Genomic DNA, 20,178 nt, shown 5'->3' on the forward strand with positions numbered 1-20,178 from the left:
TGAACTCCGACTAAATTAATACTTCATACGAGACTCACCCGGTTGTCAGTCAAAACGTAGATGTGCTCCTGCTCCTCGTCGAACACCAGGTCTGTGTGAATGGCCTTCCCAGCCTGCACCAGCACCGTCTCGTAGATGTTGGCCTCGGTCCCTGACTCCAGGGACACCTGCAGGAGATACAAATAACACCATGCTTGTCTCCATTGTATGAAGCTATGTTGTTAGTAATATACATTTCCTGCCGGTGCATGCCAAGTGTGATATACTGGACACACTGACCCGCAGATCGGTATAGTTAGCACCTGACGTGACAGGCGCGTGAACTGGCAGTTATTTCAGGCAGGACCACGAGAAGGCTTTACAGTTTGACAAAAAGTATTTCCGAAAGATACATGTCTTCTAAAAACAATGAATTTTTATAACTTAAAACTCTGGGTTAGTATTCACACCAAGTCTGTACCTAGCGGCTATACGGCGAAAAAGTAAAAGTAAAAATGAGCCAAGCACCTGTAACTGGATACTGGTCACGATATGAATGCTAGTGTGTAAGTGCTCGACTTTGATACCAAAATAGAAAGGACTTACCACCAGGACCACCCCTACCCCGTGAAAAATTAAAGTAGCAATTAAAGTGGAATGATGATGTGTACCGTTCATAAAAGTTTCAAGTCTTTCCAAGTACAACTCTTCGTGGCAATCCCATCGTCCATTCTCATCCACACACTTACACAAGCCTAGTATCTCAAACGCTGAGTGTAATGTTAGTGTATAGACTGGGTGTTGTGTACCCGCTAACTGGTGTGTACACTAGGACCTGCATACCTTGACCAGGTAGCCGCTGGTAGTGCCGACGAACGCCACAGTGTTTTCCTCGATGACGGACACGGCGACAGCCGACACGTTGGTGCCGGTGGGGAAGGTCAGCAAAGCCTCGCTTGCGATGGGGTCCGACCCGCCGATAGGTTGATTCACCTCCGACTCTCCGCAGTAGTCATCCGTGATGAGCGTTTGCTATCAGATCGAAACAAATTGTGTAGGCGGCGACAGGATCACAACAACAAAATAAACACAATGGAACGGAGTAAACATGTGCTTGCGATTTCATTGCGTATGTGTGCTGTGAGACTCCACATCAACCCGTTAGCTCTGTCCCCTTAGTTACCTAATTTCTAATAAAATTATCGTAAAAGAAAAGAATGGCAGCTTCACATATAGCACTCACTTCAGAGATGATTGTCGTGGACTTGCCACATACAGACAGTAAGCTTGGCGGGTGGCACTGACATTTGCGCGCACAATCTACAGCGGTTTTTAACTTAACAAACCTAAACCTCAACAGAATGTGTTCTCTACTCATTTTTTGTCCAAAACAAAAACCTCCGCCCAAACCCAAACTCTAACCACGAACTAATATCCCTGGACTGCTGGCAGACGATTTTTTCCAGTTAACTGCTAAAACGAGGCATGATACAAGACAGCTTCCGGTTTAATCACATTCTTTGTTACGGCTCGTCGAGACTAACAGCGGAGAACTTCGCAAGAGGCTAAGCGTTGGTCTCGGCAGACAGACAGCAGTCCACCTATACATGTCCGGGCTCTAACCTGGTTCTCAAAGTGTGGTCCGCTGGCAGAAGTCAGGTGGTCCGCGGCTGCAGTCGTCATGTCAGCAAAGTGATGTTTAAAGTGATGCATTCCTCGCATTAACATTTTAATTACAAAGAACGAGGTATGTAGTTTTATGTGAACTTATTACTATACTACTGTCACAAAAGGACATTTAGTTTTGAATTGTAATGAAACAAATTCGGCAATTTAAATTTGAAATTCATAGTACAGAGGGATTTTTAGGCCTTGGTGGTCCGCCATAATTTTTACCTAAGTAAAGTGGTCCGCGGTCCGAAAAACTTTGAGAACCACTGCTCTAACCTATCTCCCGAGGTCATCTTGTCTGCTACTGTCAGCTTTACCATCCCCACTCACTGCTGCTATAAACATCGTTGCGGCCCTTACTGCCCACATCCAGTCCTGCTACTGGCAGATTTACCCTCGCTGAACCATGCCACCGACTTATTTTGACAACAGTCTGGCCTGACCATTGACTTATTTTGACAATAGTCTGGCCTGACCATTGACTTATTTTGACAATAGTCTGGCCTGACCATTGACTTATTTTGACAATAGTCTGGCCTGACCATTGACTTATTTTGACAATAATCTCGCCTCTCTGCACAAGAACCACGCACGAGAACGCCGCCCTGGTAACCACCTTTAACAGTCAGCCCGGTGCTGCGGCACTGCCACCAGCCGCCATCTTCAAGCACTGCATCATGCACAAGGTCTTTGATCGATAATAAACAGGTCCCCATCCCCCCTCACCAACAAAACTGTGTACAGTTAGTTTAGAACAAAGAACGTTTGATTTCATTGTCTGTGGATGGCTACAAGCAAGCACTGGCAGCATCACCACACAGCAAGGACCAGCGAGCTGCAGCACAACAAACGCTGGCGGCGCCGCACCCCTTGCCCGCCCCTCCGCTGCGTGTGATCAATGCCGTGCTGCTGACGCACGTGCACAAGAAAGGAAAGATCGCACACTCCACTCCGCGAAACCCGAGAAAGGGTGGGGGAGCTCCGGCGACAGGGAAAGGAAAGTGTCAATATAAAAAACAAATACTCCGGTGTGGGAAAAACTTGTCAATATAAAAAAAACAACCCGGTGCGACAGTAAGGACAACAGATTGTCAATAGGTTAAAAACAGTATGAAGATAGAACGAATTGTCAAAAACAGTTTGACAGTAGGGTAAACAAACTGTCAATATTAAGAAAACTGTATGACGATAGAGACTAAATAGTCGATATAAAAAGAAGATTGATGATAAGGAGAACAAACTGATAAATATTTAATAAAATATGACGATAGAGCTGTTAATATTAAAACAGTATGATGAAATAGAGAGCAAATGGATAATTTTTTGAAATTTGACGATTGGGAGATTAAATGGTCAACATTTCAAAAACAAAAGTAGGACTACAAATCGTCATTTTAAAAAAAAAAACCAAAAAACCTACAACTTAAGCAAAGGCCGATACCGCATGGCGAGAAATCCGCTGTCATGGCGCAGGCATTGATTGAGGCGAAGGCTAGTTACCACCTTGTCTATTTTCAAAAGAATCAATAGTTTCTTTTTATCAGCCTGCGCCTGCGCATCCCCTCAACTTGTGTGTGAGGTTTGTCCTCCGACACGGTGTCTGGGACTCGACACGGTCGCCCACTGGCACTGCGAGCATCCCCTCCCCCACTCATTGTACAGTGCCACGCCAGCAGCCGGGCGTATCCCATCAGCCATTTGTCGGCGAGAGCAGCAGGCCTTCACTCACAGTCGGCTCACCATCGTTTTGTCCATAGCATGACGCAGGCTAGCCTCATCGGTGTCCTCACTGTCGGCTCACCTAGTTTTATACAAGTATCAAGCACTAATAAGGCGCCATTCCTTGGCCTTCTGATCTTGTCACATGGCATACCCTGAGGGTCAGGCCTGGAGGAACTAAATGTCCAAACATTTCTTTGAAACTTGTCAAAGAGACCGAAAGGGAACACGGTAATAAATGTTTGAAATGGAAAATAGCATGGGGTGGGATGGAGTTTAGGAAGTATAGGTACACAATAAGAGGTAAACACGATAGGTATAGGTAAGAAATGGAGGGAATCCCACTAGAAAGGAAGGGGAGTAGGGAGAATGGCATAAACGGTATGTAATAACAATTTCTCCATCTCGCACATTCTCCCTCTCTTACACATAACCGGCTGGATCTTTAACCTATCTCAGCCAATTTTCCTCAGGAACACTGGACTAACCAGAGGTGGTGCTAACGACTGGGGGAGGATTTCATGGGACTGTCCAAAGCTCTGTCTCCGCTGCGAGAAGTCGCGGCGGTATTCACGTGACTATCGCCGTCAACCACGTGGCAACGTGTGGTGACCAGGAAAGACCGCAACACATGCTACTTTTAGACCATAATGCCTTGCGATGAAAATTTAAAACAGTTTCCACCCCCTACACACACCCGACTCTGTCGCGTATACCTTGATCACATCAGGAGATGAGGCTGTCCCTGTGTCCACCAACAGGTCTGTGCGCACATCTTGTGCCAAAAACTTATAAACAAAATAAACTATTTCAACTAGTTTATAATATACACAACAATAATGTCTACTTGAGAAAAGGACTTTGCCTGATTCTCACCCCCCCCCCCCCACACACACACACAAACACAACCACTAACCCAACCTCGAAGCCAATCACATTGGCCAAGCCACTTCTGCTGTAGAGTGTGTGTACTCACTGTGTTCATCAGGCACTTGCTCGGGGCTGAGATGTGGTCCGGGCCGGTGTTGCCCACGCCACTAAAGCACTTCTGTATGTTCTCCGTGAACATCCTGCGCACCTTCCGCATAGGGTAGATGCACAGGGCTGACTCGGACGTCAAGTCGGGTGTCGCCGAGCGCCCTCTGGAGAAGACCGTGTAAAGTACATCCTCCGTGGTGGGAATGCTGAGGCTCTGAGCCAGCGCCTTGCCCGACTTGCCCAGGTAGGCGGCCTGCACCAGGTTGTAGTTAGCTCCCCGCTGAGAACACTGCAGCTCCACCTCCACGTACGAGTAGAAGTTGCGGTCGTTCTGGCACACCCTCAGGATCTTGGAGATGTAGTCCTCGCTCTGAGCGCTGCGCTTCTGGATGGTGATCATGTAGCTGAAGTTATCCGAGCCGAAGCCATAGATGTACATCACTGGGAAAGACTCCCGTTGCTGCACCTCGATCTTGATCTGCGTCTGGCGGAAGCTGTCGCTGTTATCCATGTAGGCCAGGTTGAAGTCGCTGAGGCTGCGGCTGGAAAATGCAGGCACACGCTCGCGCCATATCTGCGGCCCAGTGCGGCTCCACGACACGCTGACGTACAGCACCTGCGGCTGCAGCTTGCCGGGCCCAGGCGCCGGGCCGGGTGCGATGTAGGCCACGGTGGTGGCGTTCTTGCTGTTGGCCACCACCGGCACGTAACTCGGCTTGTCCCGCTGAGTGATGTCCGTCAGGTGGCGTTTCTCGCAGAAACCGTGGAAGATGCTGAAACCCCCAAACAGCAAAAGACCGAGCGCCATGCCAAGAACTGCCTCACACAAGTGACAAGGCTACACAGATGTATAGTGTACAAGGCTACACAGATGTAGAAAAGGATGTTCATTGGGGACGGGTTCATGTTAATCACGATACTATGAATTTCGTGAATGTCACAAAGACAGGTGAGAATGCATGCGTATTATATACAAATCACCTGATATGTAATTAATTATGTTAGTGTCAGAAATGAAAGGTCTGAGACCATATTGTACAACCACACATGTATTGACACTTTCATTGCCAGACATTCTCCTGATTCTATGCTCACCTTGAGCAGGCTATCAGGCGCTGGTTTGTGTAGTCCACAACAAGGGCTTTGTTGTAGCTGTCTGTTGGTTTCTTTTCCTCCGTGCAGTCCTGCAGCTGCGGCATGGGCGGGGGGCAGTCGGGGTTGTCCAGCTCGGGGCCCGTGTTGATGACCTGCCAAAGGGTGAGGTTTGGGTGCAGGCTGTACAGGTGGTTGACGGCGCCCACGTACAGCGTCTGTGTCTCGGTGTTGACAGCGAGGTGGTTAAAGACACCTGACGCGATGGGGGAGTCAAAGGTCGCCACCACGGCACGCGCTTCTGCGCCGGCGTTGACGTCAGCGGTACCGGTGACTCTGCGAGCAGGAAGGAAGAGGACGAGGAGAAAGGCGAGGACTAGGTGGAACAGCCTGCGATGGCCCGCAGTTTCCCCAGCACACGCTGATCCAGACATGGTGCGTATCACCAGCAGGTCAGGACACCATCGCCGCCACGTCTGCCACACACAATCGCTGTCATTACTAACTACAGTTACCTGGACATAGCAACATGAGTTTGTATTAAGCAAATCACGATAACAGGTAAGATCTGATTGACACGCACGAAACATCTGAATAGACAGAGCACAGAAGAGTACATGATGGGACAAACACACCAAGCTTCTCGTCGGGTGCCTATGTCCCTGATGATGTCTGGGACGGAACGATCGTCTTGGCATGGTCGGCGCATGCGCAAAACAGACGTTTAATTACCGTTGTGTATATTATCTACACAATAAAACACGTTGTGGACGATAATTAACATGGAGATCAGATTTTGCTAGCACTGAAGACACTGGACAAAGATTAAATGAGCGTTTACGAGACGAGAATAGACGAGACGAGACGCAAACTGGTTTAAAAAGTATTTCGTCTGCACAATAAATAAAGACTAAATGAGCATTGTTCAGTCTCCTCTGCCAGCGAATCCTGATCGCCAATAGCATTATTTGTCTGTCGTGCACGGCCCATTTTATCGTGCAGAGGATAAACAGAGCGGCAATGAACTCAGGGTGCACCGGTTTCCTCACCCATCTTTCATAGTTCGAAATCCCCTCTCGGCGGAAGTCCTTTCCCTCCAAAAGCAAGCAGCCAAGCAACCTCTACAGAGCGCCATTGTCTTCGTGGCGTCAACCAGAGCTGCGTTCTCTGACACAACTGCTAGGGTCACATCACACAGCAGCTGAAGCAATACTTCATCCTTCTTGTCATGCGTGCCAACAGTCAGCTATTCTTGCAGAAGCTAACAAAGCAATCTCCACCTCGAAACAATGATCTTGAAAACCTACGACAGCGCGCAAGCATGCACGAACGCACACACGTGCAAGCGAAAAAGCTAAGGTGCAGAACACCTAAAAACACTTAGGGTTAATAAATCAACGTAGCAATTATCCAGGCCACAATTATCCAGGTTGTTTATGGATGTGAGAAAGGAAAGCTTGGTCATCGACGGCGATGACAACATGCAGCCACGCCCAGACTTCCCTAGGTGCACACACAGTCGAGGTGCCCACAAACACTAGCAAAATGATCTTATGTTGCAAAGTTTTGGGGAAAACATTTTACCTACCGACGAAGACTGGGTCTCAAATCAAAACATCACTACTTTATAATATACAGTGGAACCTCGGTTAACGAACTTAATCCGTTCTGGAAAGCTGTTCGTTAACCGAAATGTTCGTTATCCGAAACAATTTTTTCCATAAGAAATAAAGGAAATAGATTTAATTGGTTCCCAGCCCCTGTTGACTCGCTATTTGAAAGTTACAGGCTATATAGGTATTTGTTTTAATGAGAACAGTTATAATGCAATATAAATGGAGTTAAATAAACATACAAACATTAACGAAAGCATTTAAACAGAAAACTTGCCGTTTTGACGGCGTGGTTGGAAACAGGTGTGGGGAGGAAGGAGTGGAATTACTGCTTTGAATCCCCTCTCCATGAGCACACGTGACATTGTAAAATCGGGGAGATTTCCCTTTTCTGTAGCTTTGAGGTTGAAGAAAAAAACTTGTCCAGTGTCTGCTTCTTCTGCCTTTTTTTGTAAAACTCTTCGGTAATACATCACATATCCGACAGACGCATGCCACCTTCATACTTTGAAATCATTTCCTTTTTCAATTCATTTGTTGGCCGCGTCCTTGTCATTACCTCACTACTATTAATTGCTCTTAATCTTTTTTGGAGCCATGATTGAGGATTATCTTATTAAAATAAAGCACAACAATCACTAAATAAGAAGGATGCGCACAGGTAAGGAACGACTGATCGTAACTGTGTCTCGAGCGCGAATGATGACATGCTGGTCGGTCACGTGTGGTTCACATGGCTGTTCGTTATCCGAAATTTTGTTCGCTATCGGAGACAAATTTTTAACGAAATTTTTGTTCGTTATCCGAAATTTTGTTCGCTATCCGAGACAAATTTTTAGCGAAATTTTTGTTCGTTAACCGAAAAATTCGCTATCCGAGGCGTTCGCTAACCGAGGTTCCACTGTACTTTGTGTGCGCACGATTTTGTCATCACGCATGGTCTGAGCCCTCATAATGCTATTATTATTTACTATTACAACCCTAGTTTACTAATATAGGGCTATTCTTCCTCCCTACCTTTCGTGTTTGACTACTTGCCCGCTGCTTCTGTAGTGTAGCGCAGTCCGAGAAACAAGAGGTTGGGTGAGACAAGCAGGTACCGTGCACTCTATCTATATCGCCGTCGACCCGCCGGCTATTTCTGATGCTGAATATTTGATGGCTGCTACATGAAGTATTCAGGGAGCAGACTGTTACGTTAACACGTCAAACAAGCAGCCATTTATGTGTGGAGAATCGAACAGCGCCCTCTGGTGACACTTGAAAATTGCCTCAGCTCCATCTTCGGAGCCCACCACCATGTCGGCACGCGCCGTATTACTGGAGGCGACCGAGGGTTAGCGAGCTCTCCGATACTGACGCTACCTTTTAGCTTCCTGATGTTATCTCTCACGCTCTGATACCAACATCCTTTCTTTCGAAATACTCAAAATAAACCATGTATTTTTAAAGAAACAAACGATTTTTGTTATTGTAACGAAGCGTGAACCTCGAAATCTTTATGTTTTTCAATAAAAAGGTGGGGTTTTTTGTATTGAGCTGCCGAGAAAAGCCCTATGTGTTTGAATTAGAAAAGGTTAGCTCAATAGTGTTCCTGAAATAAACATAATGCACACGAGAGCCTAAACTACAGCTAGCTGATGTACGTACACTATAGATATCTGGTGTACCTAAAAGTGCCATAAAGACATAAGATTTGAAGTAAACTGATGTACTGAGTAGACAGTGCCTAAGATTTCAAGTATGTAAAATGATGGCTGCATAATATTTTAAGTATGTTAGATGATGCACTAAGTAGGCATATCACCTTCAATACTGTTTGATGGTGTATGCCGTCTACACTGTGCATCATCTACACATAAGGTCTTAAGCATGTTTCCATTGTTTGAATTCTAGAAACATACAATTCATCTGCACAGGTTTGTTATGTGACACAAGGCATCCTGTGGAGTCACCAGCTTGGTAGTTGTAAATGTCCTGAGAATATCTGCCTGCCATCCGGACAAGGACTGTCTACACTCTACTGAGTACAGCATGTAGCTCCTTCGTGTCCATCTGACCAATGCTCAGTGGGTGGGCATCTTTTCGCTTCGGCACCAAATCGAAGCAGTTACCGACCACGTGATATTGAGACATAACAAATAAAAAGCGACCGGTAATGCTGAGTAATGTAAACCACTGGATGACTAAAAGGCCATCGTTTCTATTTCCAGACTTTTTTCTTACTCCCAACAGTCACTCCTAATTTATAAACACCTGGTGGATTCCAATTTATCTAAAAACATTTACATGGCACTTGGTGAAGCCAGAACTAACCGTTTGTCGGGTTCTTGAACTCGTTGTCTAGTTCCTTACACACTACAATGAGGACAGAAAAGGTCGGCGAATCAAGGTAAGTAAGACCAGTTTTTTCGGATACTTTTGTTACAGCCACAGAAAATGTGTACGTTGATCATGGACTGCCTTACAAAGACAGGTCAGCAGGCATTCAGATTGGTGTCAAGTTGTACCTACATTCATTTCAGCCGATGACAAAAATGACACCGAGTGACTGTGGTTTGCCGCCACCATGCTGGAAGTACAGGTGGGGTCGTCTGTCTCAGGTGTCGCGACAAGTGGACAGTCGCAGTGAAGGTCTGAACCAATCAGCGACGACAGACGGACAAAAAAAAATGTTTAATAAAGATGATTCCGCAGACAGCAGCGTGTAGTGCAGTCCAGGAACAAGGACGGCGCCATAGTGGGTATCAGGTGCGGCAGGGACTATTTCTGGCGCATCGTGTGAACCCGTTGCTGGCTCCAAGTACCAGTGCTTTCTCGAGGATTTGCCGCCCGGCCCTGCCTCTTTCATGTGCGGCTGATGGAGGGAAAAGCCACGACTGGACGGCGGGCCCCGCCTTTCATCCTTCCGACCCGCAGGAAGCTGGCGGTGCTGTAGCCGTGCAGAGCCAGTCCGGGCGTGAACATCTTCACATCCTCTGTACCGGGCGCTGGCAGCACCGACTGACAGCCTCCTCTTGCGACTTGCGCGATGCTTTGTTCCACGCCGCTCGCACACTAAGAAATGCGAGTCGCTACTCAGTCCGGAGAAGCTTTGTCCACTCTGCGTGCATGTACTTCAGCTCTGTCATAGCTACCTCGACTGCGACAGACCTTCTCCTCATGCATACACGAATGATAAAAAACGTGTACACTGACCATGACAATGTTGTGACATGTAACCTGACATGAGTGCTTGACCAGTGAGGTCGTGCTGACCTCTTTCAGGAGTGAGTAGTGAGCACCTTCACTTGCTAGTCTGCTCGCTACCAATAGTACGGAAGGTAAGTGTTAGTGATAAATGCGAGGCTACAGATGGAAGATAGGGTTGTAAGAACACCTCGTGGTTACCCCTAGACCTAATTATCTGCACTGATTACTAGAGGACACCAGGGCTGGGCGGTACATATCGCATGTCCTCCTACTTTCCCTCATCCGGGTCGAACCCATTCTTTCTATTCGGACATTATTTCAGTTTAATTTTCAAAAATTGCTGTCAGTAGGCTGGTGTGTATGTGATGTCTTGACAGTAAACTTGAAAGCACTGGTCTTAATGAGCAAAATGACTCTTCACACCAAAGTCAAAGCACTAGAGATCAGCGATTTACTTTTTTTATTTTTTTCGATTCCCATGAAGCTCCGACCAGTTTGTCAGTGACTGGTCAGGTGAGGACACAAGTTTATCAGTGACAAAGATGGCGATGTGGATGGGGGGGGGGAATAATGAGGGCAGGCGCTCGCCGTCAGCACGAGCCTCACCTTAAGGGAATGTAATGAACAAACCACTCTCTTCACACAATTAACCCTCTTGATACTCAGCACAAATCCCTCTATTTCTCGCTAGCTTTTCCACTCGCCGCTGGTTGCCGGGAAACGCGGCTGTTTGAGGAACTCGTCAGCAGATGCCAAACACGGGATAAGTGCGCGGCTTCACCACAGCAAAAACCCGTTTGTCCGCCATCAGTCTGTCTACACTGACATGGCGGCGCGAAACTAGAGACCAGTACTTACACAACACTACAAACCTTCCGCTGGAGGGAGGCAGGGCCGCCCGTTCTGGAACCAGCTGCGCGTGTTTAACGATTATCTAATGACGGCTGTGTCACTACACAACCACAGCCTGCCACACTGAGTGTCCCTTGCTTGCCTCGCCATCTTGTCCCACCATTGTCCCTCGTGGCTCAAAAGCCTCTGAGGTGTGTTATCTGGTGAATCACAGGTGAATCACAGGTGAGAATGAACCGTAGTACCGGTACCAACAATGCATGTGCGGTTCGTTCATCTACAGGTCCGCAGCAAAACTGTGCCAATGATGTCGGCGACACATGTCATGCCAGGTCTAGCTGTGCCTATGGTGTCGGGTCACAGGTCACGCAGGACTGGCTGCCCCAAGACTCCATCCAGCTTCTTCTTACAGTAAGCTGCCTGCTGCATGTTTGTAGCAGGATATGACAACCATTAAACGAGAACTAGGTCATGCTCGAAAAGCAGTCTGCATCCATGGTGAAGGCTTGGCAAACTGCACCTAGTCATCCCGCACATTCACACAAAACAAACCTGTAGTTAATGTATACTTGTATCAGATACTATTTACATTTTCTGCTTTTAAAGTTCGGGAGCGGACGAAGGGACACGCCAACTATAAAATGCACATTCTGCTAGACCGCTATTAATAGGTTTTATGAAAACGAACATGTTCCCCACAAACAAGTTGAGAAGAATGCTGCTTCCATCTGCCCGCTGACACGCGCAGTCAGGTTTTATTGGATGTTTTAAGAGCAACAGCTGCGCGGTGCTACACCAACATTTTCTATTCGTGTGCTTGGACCATTTCACCGCCATCGTATTCACATCAACCACCTCTGCAGGGGTCTCTGCGGACACCCACAACAACTGCTGCTACCTGTGTGTAGGTGCGTGCACATTGAACAGCTGTCATCCAAACTGTCGTCTTCCTCAACCGACACAACTGCGGCAGTTGACAATTTAATGTGAGGCAGACTTGAGATCGGAAATACACAGCAGTCTACTTTAGTGGATGCAGCGACAAGACAGTGCGTGTGCAAGTGCAGTCTAGTGGGTGGATGAGTCGGAGCTAACGGCGAGCAGACATGAATGGCTGACCACCTGACCGTTAGAAGAATAGTATAGATGATATGGGATAAGGTACACAAATAATGTAACCAAAGGCTGCTGAAATACTGCCAAAGGATATAAAAGAAACAGTCCCATCGAGGTACAAGAAATTATTATGCACAACATAGTTCCTATTTTAAATCATCCAAATGTTATGTACAAAATCGTTTACTTTTTAAAAATACTCTCACTTCTTGTAACTTGGTTCCTCTGCGTTTTCTGTTTATCATTTTGTCGTTCATACGTTATTTATTTGTTCTTCTGTCCCTCGTATGTTGCCCATGTCTCGTTCTTGTTTTTAAGTGATACGAGCATGCTCCTTACGAGTGTGAATGCACTATACAAATCTTGCGTTTATTATTGAAAACATCTGAAATATTGTGCATCCAAGTCTTTGGATATGAAGATGTTACAAAAGATTGTAACTGGTTTGTATTTGTAGAGCACCCAAACTATATCTAAGGTATCGATCAACAGCTTTTAGTTTCTGAGCAAAACATTCGACCCAAAACTTCAAGACGTTAGACAAAGGGTTGGAGGGAGAGGAGGGCAGTGGATGAAAGGTGTCTGGCCAGTCTCTGGTTGAAGCACGCACAGCCGAGCGACACTGCCTCTGTCATACTTGTCTGCCACGTTGTCAGCTCGCACTGTCCACCCAAACAGTCGCTGTGACAGGCTCACCCAGCTCTCGCTTTTTTTTTTTTTTTCCCCTTTCTTTTTTGAAATCGCATGTCGACCGGTGAAAAAAAGTGTTTAAGATGTGTGCTGTCAAAAATAACAGTGCAACGGTGAAAAATAAGTTATATTCCAGAAACATTGCTCACAAGATGCGTTCTACAGAATGAACTGTGCTCACAATATGCAAAGTAGAGGAAGAACGATGCCCACTAAAGAGAACAAAGGACGAGCGTGTCTTAGCAATTCTGTAAATCAAGTGGTTTATGGTCACAGGAGGGGGGGGGTCAATGATCAAGTAATTAGCTTAGGGTCACATGAGAAGGAGGGGGTCACTGATCAACGTTGAAGTCGGACGTCAATATCCAAACATCCGGACAGGCGTCAATACTGTATTAATTAGGCAAAACCAGAACCTGCGATAAAGCTGTCAAGAGAAAGACGATGGAGCACTGAGTGTCAGATAACTATTTACATTAGTGTGCACCAGCACGTACAAGTTAACCGCTGACCGCAATGAGGACTAACATCTCAGTGAATGGCACGTCACGTTCCCACAGACACGTCACATCGCCGACCTCAACACGTGACTTTGTATAACAAACAGCCTTGTGAGCACACTCTCAGAAAGATGACCAGCAACAATGGCAGTTTTATTCTCCACTCCCCACACACGCATATGGCCGTGCCGCCCTCAGGGCATCTCGCTAAGATGTTGCCGTCGTCGTGCACGCTCACCATCTGCTGACGCCAGCACATACTTGCACGCGCGTCCTACTGAGCTTCGCTTAATTACAGCAAGTGGGACATTCCAAGGTACAGCAGCACCCACAGACATTTCTTCTGGTCCACAATTCACATTGCCGAAATTCCTTAATTTCACCTGAATTATTGGTGTAAAGACACGCGACCTTAAAACACCGCATACACAGCGCTGCTTAGGTGCATTTAAGTTCAAAGTTCAAATAGTTTCTATTCGACATTTTCCACTTAACGATTAAAAAGCTTTTTTTTCCAGTGATGGACTTCGTTCATTGCAGTTTAATTAATTCTTATATCTGAGCGAACAATCCCAGTGTGTCCTATGGATAATAAGCGATCAAGTATTGTAACGGACAACTGCGTAGTAGAGGGGGCAAGAGGGGATGGGGGAAGGTTGACATCCGGTGTTGACAGTTTGTTTTTAGAAAAAGCTTGCGACGCAATTCAGGGAAGACCACGTGCGGGCCGGGCAGTGCTGACACCTGGTCTAGAGGGACTGGGGTGGGTATATTTAAGCCCGACCATGAGTGGCCAGGGGGCGGCTGATGATAGTAGTTTGGTGGATTTGTGGTTTTAATTCACCGACTCGACGATCTCTGTGGACGTAATAATATGTATGTATTACGGGGATCTACTTGTGGTAGTACCATCTCTGTGGATGTGATACAGTGGCTGTATTACGGGAGATGTACTAGTGCAGATGTACTACTGTGGATGTACATCGTGTTTCTGTAGTCCGCGTTCATCGCCGTGGGAGCTCTGTGGTGAGAGTATCCGGCCGTGCAAAGTCTTGGGGGCCAAGAAACTGCACACCGACGTGGGCGAGCAGAAGCAGTGCACTCGGAGTAAGGAGGGGGCTACCCTGCCCTTCCTTACGCGGACGTACCGACCACCACCAGGGAGGGTGCCTGGTCATCTGAAACTAAATCATCGCCGTGGGAGCTCTGTGGTGAGAGCAACAGGCCGTGCACATTCTTGGGGGCCAAGAAACTGCACACTGACGTGGGCGAGCAGGAGCAGTGGACTCGGAGTAAGGAGGGGGCTTCCTTACGCGGACGTACCGACCACCACCAGGGAGGGTCCCTGGTCAGCTGAAACTAACCGCCGGAGGAGGGATGGTTTCCCTCTTAGTTTATCCCAGCTGCATATTGTTCTACCCCGCCTGACAGTAACTTATCGGTATGGTAAAAACACTCTTTTATCATTTATTGAACTGTAGAAGAAAGGATTTAAGTGGACTAAAAGAAACCGGGGACTGGAGAGCTGCAGGGACTAAACGGTTATTAACATGTTGAACTTTGATGGTGTGTTATTATTGCAATTCTTCATTTGATGCCGTGTGGATTCCGGCTGAGTGACATGTTAAACTTTGATGGTGTGTTATTATTGTAACTCTTTAAATTGGTGCCGTGTGGATTCCGGCAGTGACTTGGTAAACTTTGATGGTGTGAACGTGAGGAAGTGTTATTATTATTGACTGTGGATTACTGTGCATATTTTGTCTACTTGTAAACTTGTCTTTGGTTCTAATAACTATTGGTGCCTCTAAGGAGGGACGCCCACCCTTAAGCGATCTTATATTGTTTTTGGAAAGAATGCGCATGTCTGCGGATGGTCGTGACATATTGTGACCCCGACGTGATCGCTTTAGGGTGAGGCTGTACGAGGCGAGGCCGAGTTTTACACTCAGTTGTTGAAAGAGTTTTTACCAGCATCTCGTGCTTTGTTTTGTTCCCGTCTCCGATTACACGGGTCTGCCGGCGTGTATAGTTCTGCCGACAGACAGGGCAGTAGGACTGGTCTTGCTATTAAATGTGTCTATTTTTCCCAGCTCTCGTAACTGTAGCCTAGAATCTTTAATTGTGTGTGTTATTTGTTGTGGGGGCGTTCCTTTTTGAATTAGACACGTTTTAAGTTGTAAATTGATTGTGAATGCTACTGTTCATATTCGGACTTAGCATTATGTTCTTTTAAGTTGCTATTTTTGGACAGTAATGTTAACTGGGAATTAATTTTGTGATAACAATATTGTTTGCAATAAGTCTTATGTTGTGAAACTGCAAAGATATTATTTTTGTTATTCTTATTATTGGTGATTATTTTGACCAATTTTGTATTGCTTTTGTAAGTGTACATTTTTTGTATATTTTTTGTTCTTGAGAAAACATGGAGTTACCGGACGTAGATAGTTTTATAGCCCAGGGACAGAAATTTGGCTATACTGATAGTGACCTGGAAAAGTACGTCCAACAGTGTATAGAACGTTTTGATAGATATAAAGAAAAAGAAAGAGAAAAGGAAAGAGAGGAAAGAGAAAGAGAAAGGGAACAAAAGGAAAGAGAGGAAAGGGACAAAGAGAGAGAAAGAGAAGATAGGGAAAGAGAGAGAGAAAAGAGAAAGGGAAAAGAGAGAGAAAGGGAGTTTGAGTTAGAAAGACTTAGGCTACAAGCAGAAAGCAGGACAGAAGGGGAAGTAGCTCAATCCACGGGGGTCCGCGTGGTAACCTACCCAAACTTCCAATTTTTCGTAGGATAAAGATGATATAGACTCTTTCATCTTTAGGTTTGAAGCGCATGCAACTGCTCTTAGGTGGGAGGAGCCGCGATGGCCTTTTGCTTATGTCAGCTCTTTTTACAGGGTGAGGCTTTAACCCTGTATCATGCACTTTGTGCAAGTGGGGGTAGTTGATTATGAAACACTTCAAGCGGGAACTACTTCAAAAGTACAGTGTACCGCGGAGGGATTCGGGAAACGATTTAGATCCATCCGACCCGAACCGCAGGAATCAATGGCGGCATTTTTCTCTAGGTTGTCCGGTTTAGCAAACCGTTGATAAACTTTAGCCGAGGCGGACAAAACGTATTATGGTCTTTTGAACCTCATGTTACGAGAACAGATTCTCCAGAGCGTAGCGAAGGAATTAGCTGTCTTTCTGCAAGAACGTGAATTTAAGTCCGCAGCCGAGATGATAGCAAGTGCAGAGAAGTACAGGCAGGCGCATGCCAACAAAAGTATGGCGAGGAGAGCCGAGACGTATCGGGTTGTTTAATACCGGGGGTGAATAGGCGTCCTCAGTCACCAAATCAAGGCTACCTAATAGGCCGACTAGTTCTCGTAATTCTAGTCCTAACAGAGCCTATCCCAATGAAGTAGATGGACCGAGAAAGCAAGGAGATGAGGTATGCAAAGATTTAAGAGAGACCTCACTTGCTTTGCTTGTAATGAAGTTGGACATTTTGCCCGTGAATGCCCTCAGTTAGATGGAAAGGTTTAAAGCGGAAATATCTATCCTGTAGTAGACGATACTGGCGATATCTAAATTTGTCCCGGTGGAGTGGGACCAATTTATTCCGTAGACGTAAAAGAAAGAAAAAACTGTTAAATTGAGTTTTCCCGTTCTTTTTTTCAGGAGGGGAGGGAAACTGTAACGGACAACTTGCGTAGTAGAGGGGGCAAAAGGGGATGGGGGAAAGGTTGACATCCGGTGTTGACAGTTTGTTTTTTAGAAAAAAGCTGCGACGCCAATTCAGGGAAGACCACGTGCGGGCCGGGCAGTGCTGACACCTGGTCTAGAGGGACTGGGGTGCGGTATATTTAAGCCCGACCATGAGTGGCCAGGGGGCGGGATTGATGAGTAGTTTGGTGGATTGTGGTTTTAATTCACCGACTCGACGATCTCTGTGGACGTAATTAATATGTATGTATTACGGGGATCTACTTTGTGGGTAGTACCCATCTCTGTGGATGTGATACAGTGGCTGTATTACGGAGAGATGTACTAGTGCAGATGTACTACTGTGGATGTACATTCGTGTTTCTGTAGTCCGCGTCATCGCCGTGGGAGCTCTTGTGGTGAGAGTTATCCGGCCGTGCAAAGTCTTGGGGCCAAGAAACTGCACACCGACGTGGGCGAGCAGAAGCAGTGCACTCGGAGTAAGGAGGGGCTACCCTGCCTTCCTTACCGCGACGTACCGACCACCACCAGGAGGGTGCCTGGTCATCTGAAACTAAATCATCGCCGTGGAGCTCTGTGGTGAGAGCAACAGGCCGTGCACATTCTTTGGGGCCAAGAAACTGCACACTGACGTTGGGCGAGCAGGAAGCAGTGGACTCGGAGTAAGGAGGGGCTTCCTTACGCGACGTACCGACCACCACCAGGAGGTCCCTGGTCAGCTGAAACTAACCGCCGAGGAGGGATGGTTTCCCTCTTAGTTTATCCCAGCTGCAGATTATGTTCTACCCCGCCTGACAGTAACTTATCGGTATGGTAAAAACACTCTTTTATCATTTATTGAACTGTAGAAGAAAGGATTTAAGTGGACTAAAAGAAACCGGGACTGGAGAGCTGCAGGACTAAACTGTATTAACATGTTGAACTTTGATGGTGTGTTATTATTGCAATTCTTCATTTGATGCCGTGTGGATTCCGGCTGAGTGACATGTTAAACTTTGATGGTGTGTTATTATTGTAACTCTTTAAATTGGTGCCGTGTGGATTCCGGCAGTGACTTGGTAAACTTTGATGGTGTGAACGTGAGGAAGTGTTATTATTATTGACTGTGGATTACTGTGCATATTTTGTCTACTTGTAAACTTGTCTTTGGTTCTAATAACTATTGGTGCCTCTAAGGAGGGACGCCCACCCTTAAGCGATCTTATATTGGTTTTTGGAAAGAATGCGCATGTCTGCGGATGGTCCGTGACAAGTATAGACATTCTCACCCAAACACAAAAAAAGGTGAAAACAGCTTTGACTGTGTAGGGTTCAGCCAAATGGAATGAGAAGTGGGTGATTACGCGATCTGTATCTATGGTGTTAACAAGTCCCCATCAGTTTTTATTTGACCATTATTTATCAAAAACGAGGTCGATGTAATCATCAAGATTAGCTAGGGGTAGGCACAGCCGCAGTCACTGTCAGTGAATTAACCAGAGCGCTGTGGGCAGCAACATTCGCCAAGTAGCGGGTACGATGCCGGGTGTAACAGGTAATTACATTCTCCAGCTTTTCTCTTTGTCAATCGTTTAATCGACGGTACACACCTGTTTCCTCCCCTCCATCACTCCTACCCCCACCCCCCTTCCAAACAAACATCTTGCTAGCTGACCTAACAGTATTGTAAACATTGTACACAAAGCTGAGTGCTTCCATTTGTTGCTGTAGTTCGGCATCTATGTCGACTCCCATGTTGTGTGTTACAGCTGTCACTGCAATATGTCTACAGCAACGGAGCTACTTTTTTCTTTCCATAAATGGTTGGCCTACTTTATTGTCAGTGAATTGTCCCCTAGAAATTGGAGTTCAGGCAACAAAGTAATATACACAGTGCCCTTGGACCTGCTGGAGTAAGGGGGTGAGATGAAATAGTTTCCTTTTTTGCCTGGGGGCAAGGTGTTGGTGGCGATAACTGCCATTCTGTGTGGATATCTGCATGTCCATCCAAGCGACTGGTAAGTGCAACTAGCTAGCTACCTAGGCGGCCAGTCAAGTGGTGCTGAGAATAGACTGGATGTTGACACCCTCAGCGCGCTGCTGAAACCAAGAGATAACCACAGCGCGCCTGGCACCAACACCACGTGAGTGTCTCTTGCTTTTTCACACACGGCTCTCACAAAACACCTGTTATCACCTCTACAGCTGTGGGGTTAGTGTCGGCTACTGTTTCCACCCCCATTTTGCTATTAGAACTCACAAAAAGATATCCTGCTGAAGACAGGGACACTGCCTAACGACAAAGTCAAAGTCTGATGTGCTATAAGTATTAGTTTGATGAACTGCCGTTAACCATTTGTAACCAGAACTGAAGTATGACATCAAGCCAGCACAAGCTATCTTTTCATGAAGGTATGTGTCGCAGACCATCTGAAAAATTGTCCTCTATTCCAGATAATATGCATTTTTCTTTCACTGTCTTCTAACAGCCACACCATTTCATCTTCATTAACATGAATAGAAAGAATGTTATGAATCAAAGAAAAGTTCTCAGTGTGACAAGTAATATTTTAAATAGCCAACATAGCAGAAACGATGAAAGCCAAGCATGAGCTAACCTGTTTAAATCGCGAAGAGTCCAGTACAGTCTGTGTCTGGTTGCTACTATCGTCAACACCTTCGCGAGTTGTTCTTTTTTTTTCCAGGGGGGGGGGGGGGGGGCACTAACCATAACACTAACCCCGAACAGAAGGGGTGGAGTGGTTTGACAGAATAAAGCCGTTTGACCCGAAGATGTACAGTATCTTACGCACGAAGAACATGTTAAAATGCACAACCTAATTTAATATTTAAACCAATAATAATAATTAGCTGATTTATTTCATTGCTTTTGCACAACATATTTTATGTGATTGTAATATTCGGACAGGCTCCTCTTAATGCTATGAAAATCGTGTTTCCCGTCTGTGTGTGTGTGTGCGCGAGGGCGCGCGCGCCTTCAAGCCTGGCCAAGAAGTTGGATCTCGCACTGTAAACACTGTAAGCGGTTGTTTTGCTCTTCGCGGTTATGCTTGTATGCAT

The 20,178-nt window shown here is 46.2% G+C and overlaps 1 protein-coding gene across 1 annotated transcript in view; it reads right to left on the bottom strand.

Annotated features, from left to right (window-relative positions):
- LOC112572209 (plexin A3-like) overlaps positions 1 to 20,178 on the bottom strand; it is an 87,606-nt gene that overhangs the window by 57,782 nt on the left and 9,646 nt on the right. The window contains exons 2-5 of the mRNA XM_025251781.1: positions 5,443 to 5,915; positions 4,346 to 5,120; positions 823 to 1,011; positions 39 to 167 (exon numbers count right to left, since the gene is read on the bottom strand). Coding sequence (XP_025107566.1) covers positions 39 to 167; positions 823 to 1,011; positions 4,346 to 5,120; positions 5,443 to 5,873 — 1,524 coding nt within the window. The 5' untranslated portion in view covers positions 5,874 to 5,915. The remainder of the gene's footprint in view (positions 1 to 38; positions 168 to 822; positions 1,012 to 4,345; positions 5,121 to 5,442; positions 5,916 to 20,178) is intronic.

Source organism: Pomacea canaliculata, linkage group LG9, assembly GCF_003073045.1.
Source record: "Pomacea canaliculata isolate SZHN2017 linkage group LG9, ASM307304v1, whole genome shotgun sequence".
Lineage (NCBI taxonomy): Eukaryota > Metazoa > Mollusca > Gastropoda > Architaenioglossa > Ampullariidae > Pomacea > Pomacea canaliculata.